This window comes from Cricetulus griseus, chromosome X (assembly GCF_003668045.3).
Source record: "Cricetulus griseus strain 17A/GY chromosome X, alternate assembly CriGri-PICRH-1.0, whole genome shotgun sequence".
NCBI classification, from domain to species: Eukaryota; Metazoa; Chordata; class Mammalia; order Rodentia; family Cricetidae; genus Cricetulus; species Cricetulus griseus.
In genome coordinates this window covers 125,721,684-125,742,068 of record NC_048604.1, presented here as the reverse complement: position 1 = coordinate 125,742,068, position 20,385 = coordinate 125,721,684, and the positions used below count along the sequence as shown (strand labels likewise).

The window sequence follows — 20,385 nt, the reverse complement described above, 5'->3', positions numbered from 1 at the left end:
TCTTCAATTATTAACTAAAACCACTTTAAGAAAATACTAGTTTTTAGGCTCTTTGGTGCCCTCACCCATATGATCTATCAGTCTTGACTGTTTTTTGGTCTTGTTTTATCTCTTTGTTCTATTGTTTCCTTGCCACTTTGCAACAATTTAATAATAAAATTAAGAAGAGCAGTTATGGTGGTTCAAGATGCTTGTTTCAAGTTCCAGGCGCACTAAGACTAAATAGTGAGTTTCAGGACAATTTGTGCTGCAGAGTGAGACTCTGTCTCTACAAACAAAACAACAAACAATTGAAGGAAGGAAGATCAAGACAGTTTCCTTCTAAGAATACAAGAATATTTAATTTAAATAATATATTAAAATAACGTTGATAGATATAAGGAGAAAATTTGAAAGCATTCAAAATAGAAATCAATTCATAGTTCTTTAAGATGATAAAATCTGTATATCTCAATTTCCAGTAAGATCAGGAGCAAGGCAAAAGTGCTCACTCTCTCTACTCCTTTTTGTCATTGTTCTAGAAATATTCAACCAATGCAATTAGATGTATAAAAATGATTATAACCGGCCGGGTGTTGGTGGTGCATGCCTTTAATCCCAGCACTCAGGAGGCAGAGGCAGGTGGATCTCTGTGAGTTCGAGGACAGCCTGGTCTACAGAGCTAGTGCCAGGACAAGCTCCAAAGCTACACAAGAAAACCCTGTCTCAAAAAACCAAAAAAAAGAGATTATTACCATAATAATTGGTAAGAGGACAACTGTAAAGCTTTATTTGAGCCAGGAACGAGTGTCTTAGTGGCAGAGTACTTGCCTAGGTTTAATCCCCAACACCACAAAACAATAAAGTGTCTCCATAGATGATATCATGGCATACCTAGAAACTCACAAAGAACCAATAATAATGCTAACTTAAGCAATAAGATAATGTAGTAGCAGTATAGCGGAACGTATGAGGAAAATATGTAAATCAGTAATCTTCAGATGCACAAAGAGCAAGAATAGAAGATATACTAGAAAACAGAATTCACAATAACAACAAAAAGATTTTAAAATACTTCAATAAGTGAACTTAGTAGTGAAAGACCCCCAGAGACTCAGGCCCCCAGGATCTCAACCCACGACCATGGTCACCCCAATCACCATGCGGAGGAGAAACCTTGATGCAAACTGCATGAGGCTTTATTGTAGTTATTTAACGAGCTAACCCTGTTAGCGCTGGCCTTTCACCCATCCACCATGGCAGGTGTCTGGGAAAAGTCACTGCAAAGCATATGCATAGAGATCTTATAGGGCAGCATAAGGGGAATGTCTAGGGGTATGCACAGGCTCAGGATTGGTGTGCCTCCAGGCTTGCCCTGTGTTGATTGGTCAACTGGTTGTTATGGCCCATAGGCCCTCCCAGGGTGGTTGCTATGCTCTCCGCGTCATTGCTGTGCACTCGTCCATAAAGCATACCCAGAGCCATAAAGCATAGCTCCACCAGCTAACTTCTGATTGGTTCCTTGCCACGAGGCAGGCATCTGACTTCCTAGTGACCAAGACAAGGTCAGGCAAATACGTGTTCGGCTGTTATGGCTGCCGAAATGGGGAGCTGGTCCCTTCAGTAGGTTATAAAAAACTAACATGAAATTGGGAGGAGGATGTGTTAGGCAATATATGGGAGGGGAGTTGGAGGAAGAAATGGGAGATAGATCTGATCATATTTTATTATGTACTTGTGTGAAATTCTCAAGTATAAAGTAAAACAATTTTCCATGCCTCAGTATGAAGTTTACAAGGGATGTTCAGATTTAAGAGGAAAAGTTTAAAACACTCTTAAAGGACATAAAATCCTACTTAGCCACACAAGCTTCTGTCATTCCTTATTAATGACTAGAACGAACTGTTGTCATAAAAGTCAGTTTATATACTCAGATCTTTAATTTACTAACAATATGACTATCAAAAATATACCTATAAACTTTTATCTAGAACTAGATAGGAAGTGCACATAGGAGAGTAAACACAAAAAATAACCAGAATAACCCTAACAAAAACAAGTTCAAAGGAGGCGCTGAGCCTACCAGGCTATTGGGAATCTAATGTCTCTGCCACCAAACACATTATGAGATTTTTATTATTTAAAGTTTATGATGCTACACATGAACAGACCGATGTTTAAAAAGATAAAATTTGGACCAACAAGATAGTTGATCAGGTAAAGGTACCGCTCAACTGCTACACAGATCTGATGACCTCTAAATTCAATTCTCAGAACCCATGGTAGAAGGAAAGACACAGTTGTCTTCTGACACACTTGGTTCATGTACACCAATCCCCACACATATCATACCTATACACAACAACAATAGCAACAATAGTAAATATACAGAGAAATGGGACACAACTTAAATGTCTGGATATAGCTATGCACATTATGAAAATGTTGTATATGGTAACAATGACAACTCCAGGGACCGAGAAAAGGGGGGCTTTCTTGTAAAGCATTATATTTTGCATTGATACTCTTCTTCATCTGAAATTGACTTTCATATGCAGTGTGTAGCAGTGCTGAAGTTTGTTCTGGAAGTTCATACATGAGGGAATGATCACATGGCAAGATAGGAAGCCAGAGAGATTCAGGGACTAGGCTCATACTTTTTATAACAACCCATCTAGGGAACTTACTGAGATCCCATGAGGACTACATTAATGCCTTCCACCCACTGTATCCCCCAAGGGCCTAACCACCTTCCATTGGACCCCCACCTCTTAAAAGTTCCATCCCATCAGCATAACCACACTGGGGACCAACCCATGAACCTTTGGGAGCACACTCAAGCTGTATCCAAACTGTAGCAGATAGGTAGGTATCAGTTCACTGTTTACCTTATAAGCAACTGATTTTTCTACCCCTTATATAGTATGTCACCTCTTTCATATATTGCCATTTCATATACATGTGAAGAAGGTCTAAGCTCTGTTCTGTTCTCCTTACAACTTTCTCTCTACTTATATCAGTGTCAATTGTTTGTTCATTTGTCTGGTATTACCCTGATCTCAAACTCCTAATGTAGCTGAGCAGCGGTAGTGCACACCTTTAATCCCAGCACTCGGGAGGCAAAGATTTATGTGAACTCAAGAACAGCCTGGTCTAAATAGTGAGTTTCTGGACAGCCAGGGCTATGTAGAGAGACCCTGTCTCAAAAACCAAAGGGAAAAAGAAAGAAAGGAAAAAAGAACTCTTTATATGACCAAGGTTGGCCTTGAACTCCTGATCCTTCCGCCTCCACCTCTAACCTGGTAGGATAACAATCATGTCCTACCACTCCTGCCACCACACCATCTTTTTCTTTTCTTTTTATTTTTTACCATTTTTTATTTCATTTGCATCACGCCATCTTAACATTTTCTTGTTCAGTAGGCTTCTTGGCTTCTTATATAGAAGTTACTTTGTCATGAACAAAGAGCAGGACCTCTGTGCCTGGCCAGTGCAGTGACAAAGGAATTAAGACTCCCCACAAGGCAGTGTGCCAGCCTTTTTGTGCACCACCTCAGTGTCATCCCTGGAGGATCAAGATCTAGGTCTAGATTTGCACAAGAGCTGTCTTCGTCAAGCTACACTGGGAAGTTTTGCTGAGAAGGATGCCCATGCTCCCTCTGTGGTTGAACTTACTCTAGCTCAATACCCCCATCTATTTCAAGGAAGGATAAAAGAGTGGTGGGATTCCTCTGAGGACGGTCTAGCTCAGTTGTATCTAAATAGTCAAAAGTGGAGATTAAGGCAAAGGAAGATTCCGATTAACACAATAGAATGTTATTTCGCCTCCAGTCTCCAAGCCTGGTGATTTGGTCATGTCATTTTTGTCACACAGACCTGAGATGGTTGTTGTGAGAATAGGGAATTCCCCTCCTTTGCTATCTCACATCAGATGATTTGTGGTATAGCAAATAGTTGCTGAGAGCTAAGAGCAAGTAGGGTCCAATCCCAAGACTTCTCTAGCTCCAGTCCCTTCCTGGGTCCAGATCCTTGGTTTCCGTGGAGTGAAGAAAGGAATACTTTGAGGTAAGAATAAACAATATCAGGAATGTGGGAATTTGAGGTAGGAGAAGACAAGAGTTATCAAAAACTTTAGAAGGTCACCTTCTAGAGTTTTCTCTCAGGGTTCAAAGAAAAGGGGGGAACTACAAATAAGCGAAGGAACTAAAATCTGAGGGAAAAAGGAATTGACTCACACACAATTGCTCCTCTGCATGTTTTTTTTCTTCTTCTTCTTTTTCTCTGTCTCTCTTGCTGCTCTCTGTTTGTTTCTCTGTTTTCTGTTTCTTTGTTTCTCGCCAGTTCTTGGGGGTACAGGTATATATACAGATTTGCAACAGTGATTCTTTTGCAAATCAATGTGAGACTTGAGTTTCTCGGGGTCAGCAAGGCAGATAAGATTTACACACAGAGCAATAAACTAAAACTGCTAGGAGAAACATTTAGAGGGGAACAAGGACCTAATAGTGGGAAACAGGCCTCACACATCGCTAAGGAATGTAATCAGTAAACTAGGACCTGTTAATGGAGAACAGGTATTCACACATAGTTAGGGAGTATAATCAGTAAACTCCAAATGCAGGAGGGAAATTGTTCCTAGTAAATGATCAGATGATGCTGTGGGAAGTAAATCCCAAATTTGTTACAGAAAGGAATAAGCTACGGAAAAAACCTACACCAAGAAACAGCCAATCTAGTCATGAGATTATAATGCCAAGTGCAGCTTTTGTACTGGTTTCATCTATCAGGAGAATTCTTAATTCTTCTGAGTTATCTCATGATACAATAGCTGTATAATTACTGTGTGATCTTGTGAGTGAGGAATTAAAGGAAGGATAGAAAAGATTTGTTGATGTGGTAGGGAGTTTCTTTTTGGGTGGTCAGTGACTTTTGTTGTTTTGTTTTAAAACAGTGTCTCACTATGTATCCTTGGCTTACTTGGAACTTTCTTGTCAGGCTGGCATTGAACTCACAGAGGTCTGCCCACCTCTGCCTCCCAAGTGCTGGGATTAAAGATGTCTGCCGCCATGCCTAGCCTATTAAGTGTCCAGTTTTATTGAGGTGTAAACAAATTTAGGAAACAGAACACATCCTAAATGTGTAACTCATTGAATTTTCACAGTGAGCATATTCCTATCCCCTGTCCCCAGGCTAAGAACGCATAAGCTAAGCGTGGTGGTGCACACCTGTAACTCAAGAGTCTGAGGAAGCAGGATGGAAAATTTGAAGCCAGCCCAGGTTACACAGTGATACCCTGACTCAATAAACCAGGGCCTGGATAGTTCTGTGGGACAGTTCAATTCTTAGCATGAAGAAAAAAGAAAAAAAACAAAGAGCACACAAGCGGAACTACAGCCTCCCACCTCATGCTTTTCTGGAGGCTTTGATGAAGGAAGGAAGTTTATGAACCTGAGCAAGATGGAGAATCACTTCAGTTTGGCTGAGTAGAGTTCCAGGTCCAGTGCAATAAATGGTTACACAAGATTCAGCGGTAGACACTCCAAGGAAGGCAGCCAAAATCTTATCTTCATTTTCTTGCTAGTGCTCAGACGAGCATATAATACTCCATAGACATTGCAAGGCTGCCTTTTGGAAGGGCCAATTTCAAAGGTGGTGATTTAATGTAGTAGGGACTCAGGGCAAGCCAAGGGGCCAAGGAACAGCAAAACCACACAGGAATGATAAAAAGGAATCCCAGAGAGGGAGTAGCAGCAAGGTGTGGGAAATAGTGCCATGACAGGAACTAGGACTGAGAGTTGGAACTATGAACAAGGAGTGGATGGTCAGGAGTAGGGAACAGGGATAGGGAGCAGAGACAAGGAAGAGAACATAGGGAATAAGTAGCAGAGTGTGGGATATAGAGGGTCACAGCCAGGGAATGAGAGTTGGGACTGTGAATAAGGAGAAGATGGCTGGGACTAGGGAACAGGGCTAGGGAGCCACAACAAGGAGGAGGAAATGGAAACGAAGAAGAGCAAAGGAGGGCAGGGATCAGAAAGAACAAGGGACAAGCTGGAGCACCCAGGGGAAATGGAAGGCTGAAGACATGCCACTCAGGGACCAATGTTATCCTTTCTTGTCAGTATTCAAGAGGGCCTTTTATGCTACCCCTGAAAACACAGACTCAGTTCTGAACCTTACAGACTTCTGGGGGCCTGTGAGGAAGGACCATGCTCCAAGAGTCAGTGCCCCATGGCCTGATATGCCTTGGCTAGGATGCACATGACAACCAAGTCTCCAAAATTCTAGCCACTATGGGTTGGGGACAGAATTTGCTATTGTAGGGTAGAATTGGAAACACAGTAACCTGTGTTTGTGATGGGAATTTGAAATGGAGACTTTTTGATCTGAGCTGGTACAGAGAGAGACCTAAGGGCAGGATCTCCAGAGTGAGGACAGATCATCTGAGTAACAATGAGAAATTAATTCCTAAGGAAGGTAGGATTCATGGCAGGGACCTAGGGCTAAGTGTTTGGGAAGCAAGTTTGGGAGCATCTGGTGTCTGAGAGGGGCTCCCTTATAGAGGTAGGGGGCCAGTAGACACTTGAGAAGGGGTTCCACGTCCACCAGAAGTTGCTGGAGAACTCCACAAGGAGCTCAGAAGGATACACAAGCTCAATGGAAGATAAGTTGTTCAAATCTGGGAGGTGCACCCTAGGCATTGCTGCTTCCACTGGAACCAGGAGCTGGTTTGTAGAGAATATCTGCATGGGGCTTTAACCACGCCTTAATGACTCTCAGTTAATCTTCTTTTTTTCCCTACTTTTTCCTCCTTTTTCTTTTCTATTTTCTTTAATTCCTTCCTTTCTATTTTTATGTGTTATACCGGGCATCAAATTCAAGGGCTAGGCAAGTTATCTAGCACTGGGCTACATCCCTATTATTGGTTGAGACAGGGTCTCACTACATAGCCCAGGCTCACCTGAAACTCCAAACCTTCCTGCTTCATTCTCTTTTTTTATTTCATTTTTTGTTATTTTCAATTATGTATATGTGTATGTCCGCAAGTGGACATATGTACATTAGTGCAGGTGTCTGCAGAGGCCAGAGGAATCAGAACCTCTTGGAACTGGAATTGGAGATAATTATGAGCCACCTGATATGGGGGCTGGTAATCAATCCCAGGTCCTTTGGAAGAACAAACAGTATATGCCCTTAACTACTGAGTCATTTTCCAGCCCCCACCTCAATCTCTGAACTGTTAGAATTACAGACATGTGTCACCTAAAACTAACTACGAGTCTTTTATTTCTTAAAAAGTATTTATTTTTATTGCAAGTGTGTGTTTGTGTGTGTTTGTATATGTGACATATGAACACTTAGAGGGGGCATATGGTGGCCAGAGAAGGGCATTGACTACCTTCCTCTATTATTATCCACCTTATTCCTGGAAGAAAACCTGGAAATTATGATTTTCAGCTAGGCTGGAAGTCAGTAAGTCCCAACAATCCTCCTGTCTCTGCTCCACTGGTGCTGGGCTTACAGGTGTGTGCAGGACCATGTCTGGCTTGTTATGTGGGTGCTGGGATCTGAACTCCAGTCTTCAGGACTGTACAGCAAGTGCCCTTAACCACTGAGCCATCTCCCTAACCCCCCAGTCTTCTTTGAACAAAATAAATAACCAAATATGGTGTGGTGTGTCTTTAATGACAGCACTTGGGAGGTGGAGGCAAAAGGATCAGAAGTTTCCAGGCAAGCCTGGTTCTGCATGAGACCTTGTCTCTGTAAAACAAAACAAAACAAACAACTACCTCAGACTTAAATTGGATGTGGTGGTGCATCCCTGTAAGTCCAGCACTCTAGGGGCAAAAGAACAATTAAGAAATGGAGGCCACGCCGCTTTCTGAATGGAGACAGAGGAGTGGATGGGGAAGAGGCCAGATGGGATGTGTGGGGGTCAGGGGATGGGAAGAGAGGAAGGAGGGGAAACTGTAGTCTTATGATGTAAAATAAATGAAAAAAATGTTAATTAAATAACAAAAAAGAAAAAAGAATTGGAGGCCATTCTTGGTTCCGTAGGCACTCTCTTTTCACTCTCCTCTCCAGAGAGAATTTGTGCTGCAGTCCTTTTCTCTTGTGGAGCTTCACTATTCTAAAAAGTGAAAAGGCTGTGATTTATGTAAAGGAACTTCACTGGGTTTGTGATGTAACTCGGTATAGAGCACTTGCCAAGCATGTCCCAGGCCCTAGGCTTAATCCCCAGTAAAGCATACATATACAAATTGACTTCCTCATCTGTCACTGGTAGTGGGGAAAGATGCTTCACCATATTGGGTAAATGTTGGGAGATATTCTAGCAAGGCTATTTTCCATCTGGACATACCTAAGATCAGAAATGTATATGTGTATGTCCGTGGTGGTGGGGTGGGGGTATCAATCAATAGGAATTATATGTGGATAGATGAGTTTTTACGAATGGATTGATTTATATCAGGATTACTAATGAAATGAGTATCGGTGGTGCTATGTGAGTGACCAGATTGGAAGCTTATTGAGGGGACTGAGGGAAGATATGAATGGGGAGGTTTATCATTCCTACCTGAATCTGGGAGATATGCTAGTAGGTCACAATTTGTAAATGGGAAAATTTGCCAACAATGATTGTCTCTTAGACAGATAGTCATGAAAAGAGACATTTGTCAACAAGGGAGGTGCAACCAGGAGGGTAATTATGAAGAAAGATATTTGTGGATGGGGTCCATCAGCAGACAGTAGATTGTAGCTGGGTGTTTGTAAATAGAGAATTTGTTCATATTTTGTCATGGAGAGATGTCTATGAAATAGGGATATAAGATTATTTCTTAGTGAGGTATTTGTGACAGCGAGGATTATCTCCATGAGAAGGGACTAATCAAAGGAAGAATTGACAAGGGCTTGGAAATTTAGCTTCTGTAGCCATGGCAACAGTAGAGTTTTAGAAAAGTAGGTATTTGTCCACAATTAGGATTGCTCAGTAAGTAACAGTACCTCATTTGGGAGGTTGGTTTTCTTCAGAAGTCTTCAAGAATATTAGGAGGAATTTGTTCACTATAAACTACTATATAAACATCACAATAATAAGAATACTACAAATGAGCCTCTTAAATATCTGTTACATTTGGAGGAAGATTGTCAAAATCATCAATTAAATTTAGCTTTGTTTCTAGATTGCACTAAATTATTGCTACTAATACTATACATCATCTCTAATTTTGTTTATTATTTCTAATATCAAACACAATGTATAGTATTATAATAATCACTGCTGATAATTATCACTACTAAAGTTGCACATTCAGTCCTATTCCCTGTGACTACTACTTGTGAGCACTACATTCCTCAAACTGTTTTAAGCACTGTGCATGTTATTTCATTTCATACATTCACTGTCCTTATGAAGGCATATTTTTATGCCCTTTGTGAAAATTCAGACACTGAAACACAGACTAGCAATTTGATTTTCCCAAGAACACATGGAAGGAGCAAGATTGGAATACAGATAGCTGCTCAGTGGTGGCACACACCTTTAATCCCAGCACTCAGGAAGCAGAGGCAGGCAGATCTCTGTGAGTTCGAGACCAGCCTAGTCTACAGAGTGAGTTCCAGGACAACTTCCAAAGCTACAGAGAAACCCTGTCTCAAAAAAAAACAACAAACAAAAGCCCACAAAGGAATACAGATGACCCAAGTTCAGGGTTCATGCCTGCATAGAAATTAGACCATAGTTATTAACATTGCACACTTAGTTATTATTATAAAAGTTCCATGATATCTTTTTCTCTAGGTCTCGGGCTGAAGTTCTAACTCAGGCCTGTTAGGCAAGAGCACTGATGCATCTCCTTCCTGAGAGGTTCATATGTTTTTGTTGTTTTGTTTTTGAGAAGAGGTCTTGCTGTGTAGCCCTGGGTGTCCTGGACTTTGCTATACAGATCAAGCTAGACTCATAGGCACTGAGATCCACCTGCCTCTACCTCTCTAGTGCAGGGATTAAATGTATGTACCACCACACCCTACATGACTTTCATGTTTTTACATTACAAAAAAAAATCTGACAAGTTGGGACTGGAGAGATGGCTATTCTGCCAGAGGACCTGAATTCAATTCACAGCATCCATATGGTGGTTCACAAATGGCCATAACTCCAGTCCCAGGTGAACTGATGCCCTCTTTAAGACTCCTTGGGCACAAACATACATGCAGGCAAAACTATTCATACACATAAAACTAAAAACTGAAAAAGGAAAAAAGTATCCAAAAGGCAAGGGCTGCACTGTTGCAGGCCTCAGGACTTGACCTGACTGGGGCTGTGAGGGAATGAAGAAAAGACAGATACACAGAAACACAGACATGCATATGCAGAAAAACTGTGGTTGGATGGTCCGGGCTCTCTGATGGAGAAACCTACAGCCCTCTTCCCACATCCCTGGCACAGTGTGTTTATTATATATAGTTGAAAAGGGAGGTGGGGGTATTGCATGTAGTTGAACAAGGAGATGGGGTTTAAAGTATACAGTTGGATCAAGGAAGCAAGGGATTTTTGGTTTTGTTTGTTTGTTTGTTTGTTTGAAACAGGGTTTCTCTGTAGCTTTGGAGCGTATCCTGGAACTCACTTTGTAGACCAGACTGACCACAAGCTCACAAAAATCCACCTGTCTCTGCCTCCCAAGTGCTGGGATTAAAGGTATATGCCACCATCACCAGGCAAAATTAGCTAATCTTGATAGGAGCAGTCTTTAGGTCTTAAACATGGGGTGCTACAGTGGACATTTTCTGTACACACTATCAGCATTTGCATTTGGACTCCTGAGAAAGGCTTTACCATCTCAGGGAAGGCTTTGCCTCTCCCATAAGGCTAAGACACTGGAGTCCTTGACAAGTAATGCCCATGTCAACAGCACACATTAGCTCAGGATTTCTGTAGGCAGAGTTCTCCTGTCCCAACTGCCTGCTCCCAAATAACCAACATGGAGGCTCAACATTACCTATAAATGCTCTACTAATGGCTTAGGCCTCTTACTAGCTAACTCTTACATTTTAAATTAATCCATATTCCTTATTTACACTCTGCCACATGGTGGTACCTTTATTAGCACATTCATCTCCTGCTCCCTATGCATCTGGCTGGAGACTCTTCTGACTCCACCCAGCATTCCGTCTATCTCGGCTGTCTTATTCAATCTCTTCCTGCACAGCTATTGGCAAATCAGCTTTTTATAAGCAATGAGAGTAATACATATTTATAGCATAGAAAAGGATTATTCCACAGCAGACTTCATTCAATCACTCCCCACAGGGTAAATACACTACATAATCATCTTCCAAGACTTACTACTCTAAAAGGTCTGGGTAAGGACTGAGATGCCCATTTTTAAAATTTTATGTATTTATTATGTATGCAGTGTTCTGCCTACATGTATGCTTGCATGCCTGAAGAGGGCACCAGATCTCATTACAGATGGTTGTGAGCCACCATATGATTGCTAGAAATTGAACTCAGGACCTGTCTAGGTATATCCTGTTTTCCAGAGTCCCTAGCTAGCTGGCAACGTAGCTAGATCCCCTTCCTTTCACTTAAGTCAGATTTAGGAAGTATAACAGCTTGGATGAGGCATCTTCACTAGACTACATTAGGATAATGCCAGAGGCAAGGAGAGATTGATAGGGCAGTTTTCAATGAATTTGTCAATGGGGTGATATTTGTGAATAGGGGAATTTTCAACTGGATAATTTACTAACTAGAGAAGCTTGGGCAAGTAGGAATTAGAAATTTCTCTAGTAGGCATGGTGTGGTGGCAAATGTCTATAATCCCAGCAATCAGGAAACAGGGAGGAGAATTACAGCAAGTGTGAGAGGCCAGCCTGTCTCAAAAAGGGGTGCAAAATGGAGCTGGAGAGATGTCTTAGTGAATAAAGCACTTGTCATGCAAGTATGAGGACCTAAAATTGAATCCCCAAATCCACACAAAGCTGGGCAGTGGTAATTTGCATCTGTTTGTAAACTGGAAGAAAGGAGAATCCCAGCCTGCTGTATGCAGTAAACAATGAGACCCTGTCTCAGATAAAGTAAGGTCAGACACCCAAGGCTGTCATTTGACTGTCATGGCATGTATAAGCCTTTACTGGTACACATTAACACATAGAGAAAGACAAAAAGGAAACAAAAATAATAATAATCAGCTTTGCACAGTGGCAGTATCGGAGCCAATGAGGTTTATCCGAGGCGCGATTATTGCTAATTGAAAAAAAAAATCACTGTACTAAGATGTCTCAAAGTATTGAGTAGAGAAATATTCAATAGATTGGAGTTGGTAATGCAAAGTGAGTAATCATTACTGATTTTTCAGGTTCCAGTACTAATGCCAATGTTTAGATTATTACCAATATATTATTTTTTTGTAAAGTATAAAAACCCAACACTTTTTCCTTTTTTTTTCTTGTTTCAGATTTTGGAAACAGGGTAGTATGTAGTCCTGGCTGTCCTAGAATTCTCTCTCTCTCTGTAGACTAGGTTGGCCTTTGTTCCTTTCTTTTTTGCTAGAGATTGACCCTGAGGCTTTGTACATGAAAAACAGCTGCTCTACCACTAAGTTACATTTCCAGCCTCCAAACTCAACATTTCAAATGGATTCATTTTTCATTGGACCCTGGATGCTCCCACCAGGTTATCATTGTCTTGAGTTTGTTCCCAGACACTACACTGAAACGGCACTGCTGTGTGGTAGTTCTTTATTTCACTGTCTAAAAGAAAGAAAGATGGAGGGGAGGGGAGCAGTGTGCAGGCTTCAGCTTCCACTGGGGGTAGGCTTTGGGTCATCTAGGCCCTCAGGGATTGCCAGGCACACAACTGTGGATTCCGAGGCAAGCAGGCAAAGTTACGGCTCTGGTAGCCCTTCTCAGAGCCCGTGAGGATCTGATCTGTCCACAAGCAATGAGTATCACTCTCCAGTTTGCAAGGCATGGTTGAACAGGGAAACACCTGGAAGATGAGAGAAAGGTCCACTCTGGGGGCTTCTTCTTCCCCTGTTCCCTCCCCTATGGAGAGTGTTCCACTCTCCTTCTGGCAACACAGAGCAGCTGGGAAGGCTTGACATTGCCCCACCTGTGTTTAGACCCGAGAACAGCTTCTCCCATTTGGGGAACAGAAAGCCAGTGTTCTGGAATGGTGGGTAGGAAACTATCTCTTGAAGTCACTCAGGCAGGCCTCACAGGGCAGAGAACTGAGTAGAGGGTAACAGTTGGCATGCAGAGAGGTTAAGCATAAGAATAGGCAACGGGGCTCTCAGACAGTGACTGAGGTCAGAGGATATTTATTGCTGTCAGGGAACAGTTTTGAAATAGCCAGGTCGACATATCCCTGTGGATTTGGAAAATCACACGTTGAATTCTTGCAGAACATGCCTGGGAAGCCAAACCCAATCTTGGGAGATCAGAAACAGACAGCAGTATTTCAGAGTAGACACAAAAGAAAAGTTAGAGAGGCAGAGAAGGTTCAGGGAACATGCAGTCCCAAGATAATAGAACAACCAGTATCTCCAAAAGAGCAGGTTTGGGACAACAAGAGAAATTAAAGGCAGTGGTTGGGTTTGGGAAGCAGCTACAATAACAAAGAATAGCCAGAGGGAAAAAGAAACCGTTCCAGGTATTATCTCCAGAAAGAGAGCTGGTTCTAGGAACTTACTGTGCACACCCCACAGCCAGCACTATACGTCTTTGAGAAGGCTTTTTGCTGAGCAGGGGTCAGGCTATACCAGGGAACCAAGAAGCTGCAGGCACTGATGTGCAAACTTCCATTCCTTAGGCGTCCTGTAAGGGAATGGAGAAACCAACAGGCTTTTGATTGGCCGGGTGGTGCTGGGGTTACCTGATTAGCATTAGTTTACAAACCTTCCCGCCCCCATTTCAACCAGGTCCTTTCCCTTTAGAGCCTCGCTCCTCCCAGTTGCCAGGAAGCATCTGAGGATGAAGGGGTGTGGCCCAAAGCGAAGGGGCGGGCCTCACCCGCGATGAGAAACTCCTCGCTGCGGTTCTGGGACTTGTGGACATATCCGCAGAGGCTCTCAAGGGCTGGGGTGTAGGCGAACCGGAAATCTGCGGCATTTCCCACAGCGTCGAATCCTTTGAGCATCTGCCCATGAGTGACAAAAAGTCTATCTTTTACTGATTTAATCCTCCCACTCCATTACCTCTTAACCTGATGTCATATATCTAAATCACAAAATTATGGGAAACGTCCACACCAACCAAAGGCTAGATGCTAGTATTTTGAGGAGGAGGAAGAGGTTAATATGGCTATGGAGGGAGACAGGGAAAGAGGAGGGAGGGAGAGAGGGAGAGAAGGAGGGAGGAAGGGAGGGAGGGAGGAAGGAAGGAATACCTTAGTCATCTTGATCTCATAACGTTGGTATAAGTTGAAAATGATTTCTGGGGGCCCCATGAATTTAGCCCTTATGACTAGAAAGGAAGGGGAAAATAAGGAGTTAAGTGAGCAGCATGAACCCATAACAGCAAAACATATATACAAGCATAATTCTAATAGAGACAGCACACTTAATGGTTTCCATGTTTCCATGTCTGTTGATTGATTCATCTATACATTGTCTACTCTTCCAGGTACTGTTTTAAGCACTTTTCATATATCCATCTGTTGGCTTTCTCAACAAATATTTTGGAGTGCCTGATATATGCAGCCACTGTTCAGGGTGTTAGGGACACAACAGTGACCCAAACACAGGAATCCATTTCCTTGTGGATCTCACATTCAAGCCAGGAGGATATAACTAAAATTAAGTAGCCAGGCATGGTGGCACAAACCTGTAACCCCAGCTCTGTCAAGGTGATGAAGGAGGACCACTACAGTGTGAGTTCAAGACCAGTCTAGACAATTTAGTGAGACCCTGTTTTAAAATGAAATTCACAAAAGGGTTGGGTTTGTACCTCAATTTGCTTAGCATATGAAAAGTCCTAGGTTCAATCCCCAGTATGGAGAAAAAGGTATATGGATTGTTAAAGGCTGTTAAGTATGATGGAGAATTAGAAAAGGGAGGAGATTGACACATATTCTTTGCTTGACCACAATTTACTCAGGCTCATTAACCTTCTTCCAAGCTTATAAGTGCAGTTTCTCTTAAAAATGCAGTTGTAGATGCCAGGTGGTGGTGGTTCACACCTTTAATACCAGCAATCGGGAGGCAGAGGCAAGCAGATCTCTGTGAATTTGAGGCAAGCCTGGTCTACAGATAGGAGTTCCAGGACTGCCAGGGATGTTACACAGATAAGCCCTGTCTCGAAAAACCAAAAAAAAAAAAAAAAGAAAAGAAAAGAAAAGAAAAAGAAAAAGAAAAATCCACTTGTACCAAAGTATACTAAATCAGTTTAGTGAAAAACCCACCCTCATCTGACTCTCCTCGATATGTGAAGGGGCTCCATATTTTCCACTGACCATCAGGTGATTACACTGGCCAGTTCTCAGCAAGAGTCCTGAACTGGGTATGGTGGCACAGGCCTGTAATCTCGGCACTTGGAAGGCTGAGTGAGGAGGATGAAGGGTTCAAAGCCAGCCTGGGCTACATAGTGAGACCTACTCTCAAAAAAGTGAGCTCATGGGCTCGAGAGATGTCTTAATGGTTCAGAACACTTGCTGCTCTTCTAGAGAACCCAAGTTTGATTCCCAGCATCCACATAGCATGGCTCACAACCACTTGTAACTCCAGCTCCAGGGGATCTGATGCCTTCTGGATTCCACAGGCACCTGCACACCACACATGGTGCACACACACATAGACATAAATAAAAATAAACCTTTTTGTTTTTTTTTTTCGAGACAGGGTTTCTCTGTGTAGCTTTGGAGCCTATCCTGGCACTCACTCTGGAGACCAGGCTGACCTCGAACTCACAGAGATCAGCCTGCCTCTGCCTCCTGAGTGCTGGGATCAAAGGCGTGTGCCACCGACGCCCAGCAAAAATAAATCTTTTTTTAAAAAATGGGCTTAGCCTGAATCTTTTTACTCCTTGCCTGTGATATTTCTTCTCAGTGATTTCCCAGTCACCAATCCCTAAACTGTTCCTTGGCTGTAGAGTTCCATTTGCCTATGCTATGTTGAGAGTTAAGCCCAATCTCTCTCCCTGACTGAAAAATCTGATTGCCATGGTCCTGAATAAAGTCTGCCTTTCTGTGCCCTAAGAAGTGTAATTCACAGTTTTATTTAACAGGGAATCAGATGTACTATATGGCAGGGATTAAAATTTAAACAAAGTAGACAGGCACCCCAGTAAGATGACTCTTGAGGTAGCCACCCATGTGAATAACTACAGAGAAATATCTACCTGGGAGGGAACAGCCAACACAAAGGTGGGCTTAGGCCTAAGGATGTCAATATGGCCAAAGTGGATCTATGCAAGGGTAAGTACAACTGTTGTAGAGATAACTGCCATCATGAGCCCTATTGGACTAAGAGGCACAGAAAGGGGGCTAGACTCACCCAGGTCGGAGTTGCAGAAGGCTGTCTGTGGGTGGGGTGGGGCACAGCTACAGGCCTTGCTGGAGGTTATCAGTGATAGCAACAAGAGGATGCCTGAGGCCAGAGATGCAAAGGGGGCCATAGTGGTATCTGCTGGGAGAGACAAGGTAGTAGTTGATCCCCAGCCCAACTGATCTGTTTACCCATTGGCCCTAGGGAGATTAGGGAACCCTGAGAATCTTAAGGGGTGAGAAACCTGGAGAGGTTTAGGGGCTTAAACAGTTGGGAAAGTTTTGGGTTTTATTGAGTTCCAGTGATTTAGGAGACAGTGAATAGGAAGATAATGGAGTTGTGGCAGTTGATGAGTCCAGGAGCTGAGAAGTTTGAGAATTTAGTGGAGTTGGAGAAGTCTGGAGACTGACATTTGTGGAGTCAAGAATTTGGGGTTTGGGAAACTGGAGAAGTATAAGGGGAGGCTGGGAGCTGAGGGAGATTAAGATATAATGGGCATGGGGATTTGTGGCTACTAAGGGTTTTAGAGGAGGTTTGGGATTTTAGGAAACTGGGGGAAATTTAGGGGTTATGGGGTCTGGGGGAATTTGGGAGTTTAAGGTAATGGGAGTGTTGAGGAATTTGAAGGCAGAAGAACTTTTGAAGTTCCAGGAGCTGGACATGGCAAAGTTTGAGGGCAGGGGGAGTTAAGGGAGCTATAGGGGTTTGGGGGAACAATGAAAAATTCAGAGGAGTTGGCAAGTTGGGAGGTCTTTAAGGCATTAGAGGCTTGTGGGTTTGGAGCACTTGGGGATGAATGCTAGGGGCATGAGGGAGTCCGGAGAGTCTAGCTTGGGATACTCATTCCAAAAACCTTCCCTTCGTATTCCCCCTTGGCCAAATAGAGGTCTTGATACCTGCAAGCCCAGTCAAGCAGCTAGTCTGGCAGGGAACCGGATGTGCCTGGTGGTCGCACCAACACAGGCTCCAGCCAGGACACCCGGCTCCCACTTACCTCTGGTGTCTCTCTAGAAGCCCGATCTGCGGCGATGGCGGCAGGGACTGAGCGGTGAAGAATAAATGTCCATGCAAGGGGCGGAGTTGGCGCGGAAATCACAGCCTCCAGGCTTCCTGGACGCATTACTCATCCACCCACCGCAGGAATCGAAGCCTAGGGGCGGGCCGGAGGACCGGCCTAAAGATACTCCCTCCACTGCCAGCCAGCCCACTGTGCCCCTTCCCCCCAGCTCCACGTCACTCGCATTCCTCCCTGGCGGCCTTGAAGGGGAAATGGAAAGGCAGCCCAAGCCCCCACAGCCCTGTGCTTATCCAGTTCCCTACATTCCCCAAACTTCCTATGGCTGAAGCCAATGGCTTCATTCCTGCGCCTTAGTACATCTACTTTGTTGCAAGGCCGGCTTTCCTAGTGGACCTGGCGTTTTTGTTGAGGGGTGGCAGAGGGGAAGACAAACTAGAAAAAGAGTTGAGGGCCATGAGATGGGAGAAGAGACACAAATACATAGTGAGGAAATTGATTCACCGAGAGTGTCTGTTATTTTTTGAAGATGGCAGTTAAGTGTGTCAGAACTGGGAGAGGAACTGAGGTGGCCTGCAGATAGAGCTTAGGTGGTAACCTATCCCCAAAAGTTTGCTGTGGTTGTACACATGAGTGAGCCTAGAACTTAGGATGTTTGAAGATAGTCTGTGCTACGAGAGACCCTGTCTTAAGCAGAAACAAAATCAAGCAGGCAAATAGCTGAAGTGAAGAACTTTGCCAGGGTCACAGAACAAAACTGGGATTTAAACCTGGGCTTCTTGACACTGAGATCCTCACTCAGGCGGAGCCCAATCTTGGCAACCAGGGAATAGTGTGGTGAGAATGGGGGGAGTGAGGGTGTGGATGATGGTGAAAGAAGCTAGTGAGTCAGTAGAAAACCCATCCCCACCCCATCCTGCCCAGCTCCTTTCCCACCAACCAGCCCACATCCCTGGTGGGGTGGGATGAGGCAACTACTGCCCACCCGCTTCCTGATGATGCAGGGATATTCTCTGGGGTCGTGTGGAAGGTTCTATGGGATGATTAACACCCTCAATTAATCCAGGCAGGGTAGACCAATAGTAATGACAATGGCTGTAATCCCAGCAGGCAAGTGGATCCGGAGAGTTTGAGGATAGCCTGGTCTACATAGTGAGTTCCAGGACAGCCTGGAACATACATAGTGAGACCTTGTCACACACACACACACACACACACACACACACACACACACACACACACACACACACACACAAAATGATAATGATAGTGATGACAGCAGCTACTTGGTTGAGCACTTACTGTGTACTATTGCTAAGATCTTTGTGTACAGTCATTTTAGCTAATTAAATTTTGTTAATTTAGATTAGCTCAATAACCACAGCATACAAAAACCTACTGCCAGCACTCAACAGAACCCTCACCATATACAAAAGATTTCTTATATTTATTCAGTGTGTGTGTGTGTGTGTGTGTGTGTGTGTGTGTGTGTGTGTAGCTGTACTCATGCTTGTATTGCTCTCCACCTGCAGGAGCCAGTCCTCTCCTTCCCTACGAACTCACACTCAGGTTGTCAGGCAGCAAGCACTGGATTTTTTGTTCCTTCATTTGCTATTGTCCTCATTCTCCCTTAATGTCAATTAATGAAGAGTTGTCAAATCAGTAATAACAGCGATAATAGTAACCAGCACTTTGAAGATTCGGGTTTACTTTATGTGTATACTAAGATTTTTTCCCCTCTGAAGTAATTGATTTATTCTTCCCAACATGCCTGTGAGTTACAATTCATATTTTCATTATTTAATGAGAAAATAGAGACAGAAAGGGGTCAAATGGCCTGTCCAGGAATGATAGTGAAGAAATCACTGTGGTGGGGAGGTAGGGATACAAAGAAAGGAACAAAGGAAAGGAAACCAAAATTCTCAACTGTCTGATTGTGAAAGTGAGGAGTGAGAGTAGATGAGACAGGGCTGAGTAAGTAGGTGGCGGGACTGAGGAGAAGTAAAGAGAGGGAAAGTCCAGTCTCTCCTCTATGACCCTGCTTCTGACACCAGCTCTTTATAAAACCTGAGTCAGCCCACTTTTGCCAACTGGTTACATGTGAGGATTTTGATTGTTGTGCAGGTTTGAAATGCAGTGGGGTGGATGTCAAGGTGTTTGGCTTGTCTCTATCTGGGGAACTGGGTAAGTGTGAGGAATTCACTGGCATGTGCAAATACCTGATGATCCCCAAGAAAGTGTTAAGTGCTTGGTCTTGATTATACCTTTTGTGCAGATCAGGAAACTGAGGCCCAGAGAGATGGTATCTACCCGGGATCTCACCCGGCCTTAGGAAGAAGGCCAAGATAGCAGGTTACGGCTCTCCAGGAAATCCCAAGCCCTCTGTATGTACATATGACAGACAGACACACTTACATGCACACACAGCACTGTGTTCAAGCTCAGGAACAGAGGAAACAAAGTTGGTTTATAAAAAGGATCCAGAAAGCTCAGCAAGTAGAAGTAGGTATGCTTGCATGTGCACAGCTCTCTGGTGTGTCTGTGCCTCTGTGACTGGCATGTGTCCCTTGGTGGGCTCAATTTCCCTTCCTGAGAGCCAGGCATATATCTAAGGGTGTTTCTTCTGAGAGTTGAAGGTTGCAAATATAACTGTGCATGCCTCATACTTCTCTGTGTGATGAGTAGACGCCTGAGTGGGAGATCTCTCTCTTCTCACACGCAACACATACCTTGGCATTGTTTCTTTGGCCTGCTGCCTGGATGACACCCTTACCGCCATCCCCCTTTCCAAACCCATGCCACTCAGCCCTCCCCCCATCCTCATGACGACACACATTTGGGAAATGAGGGAGGAGGAAGTTGTAGAGGGAGGGAGAGACCTGAAGGTCAATCAGTCACCCTTAG

General features: G+C 43.5%; 2 protein-coding genes and 1 non-coding gene across 5 annotated transcripts in view; 2 read left to right on the top strand and 1 right to left on the bottom strand.

Moving 5' to 3' along the window:
* Positions 1-20,385, top strand: part of Syn1 (synapsin I) — a 54,383-nt gene that overhangs the window by 26,687 nt on the left and 7,311 nt on the right. The window lies entirely within an intron of this gene.
* LOC113830960 lies at positions 12,173-12,314 on the top strand. Its single transcript, XR_003488302.1, has one exon. It is a non-coding gene; the product is annotated as a U4 spliceosomal RNA (small nuclear RNA).
* Timp1 (TIMP metallopeptidase inhibitor 1) lies at positions 12,707-17,616 on the bottom strand. 2 transcript variants are annotated; one of them, XM_027432281.2, is made up of 6 exons: positions 17,461-17,616; positions 16,476-16,607; positions 14,372-14,448; positions 13,996-14,122; positions 13,676-13,800; positions 12,707-12,973 (listed from the first exon to the last, which is right to left on the bottom strand). In XM_027432281.2, exons 2-6 carry the CDS (start codon positions 16,594-16,596, stop codon positions 12,812-12,814), a joined length of 612 nt encoding a protein of 203 aa, XP_027288082.1. In that variant the 5' UTR covers positions 16,597-16,607; positions 17,461-17,616; the 3' UTR covers positions 12,707-12,811. The 2 variants fall into 2 exon arrangements, with proteins under 2 accessions (XP_027288082.1, XP_027288083.1); XM_027432282.2 differs by having other exon boundaries at positions 16,476-16,604.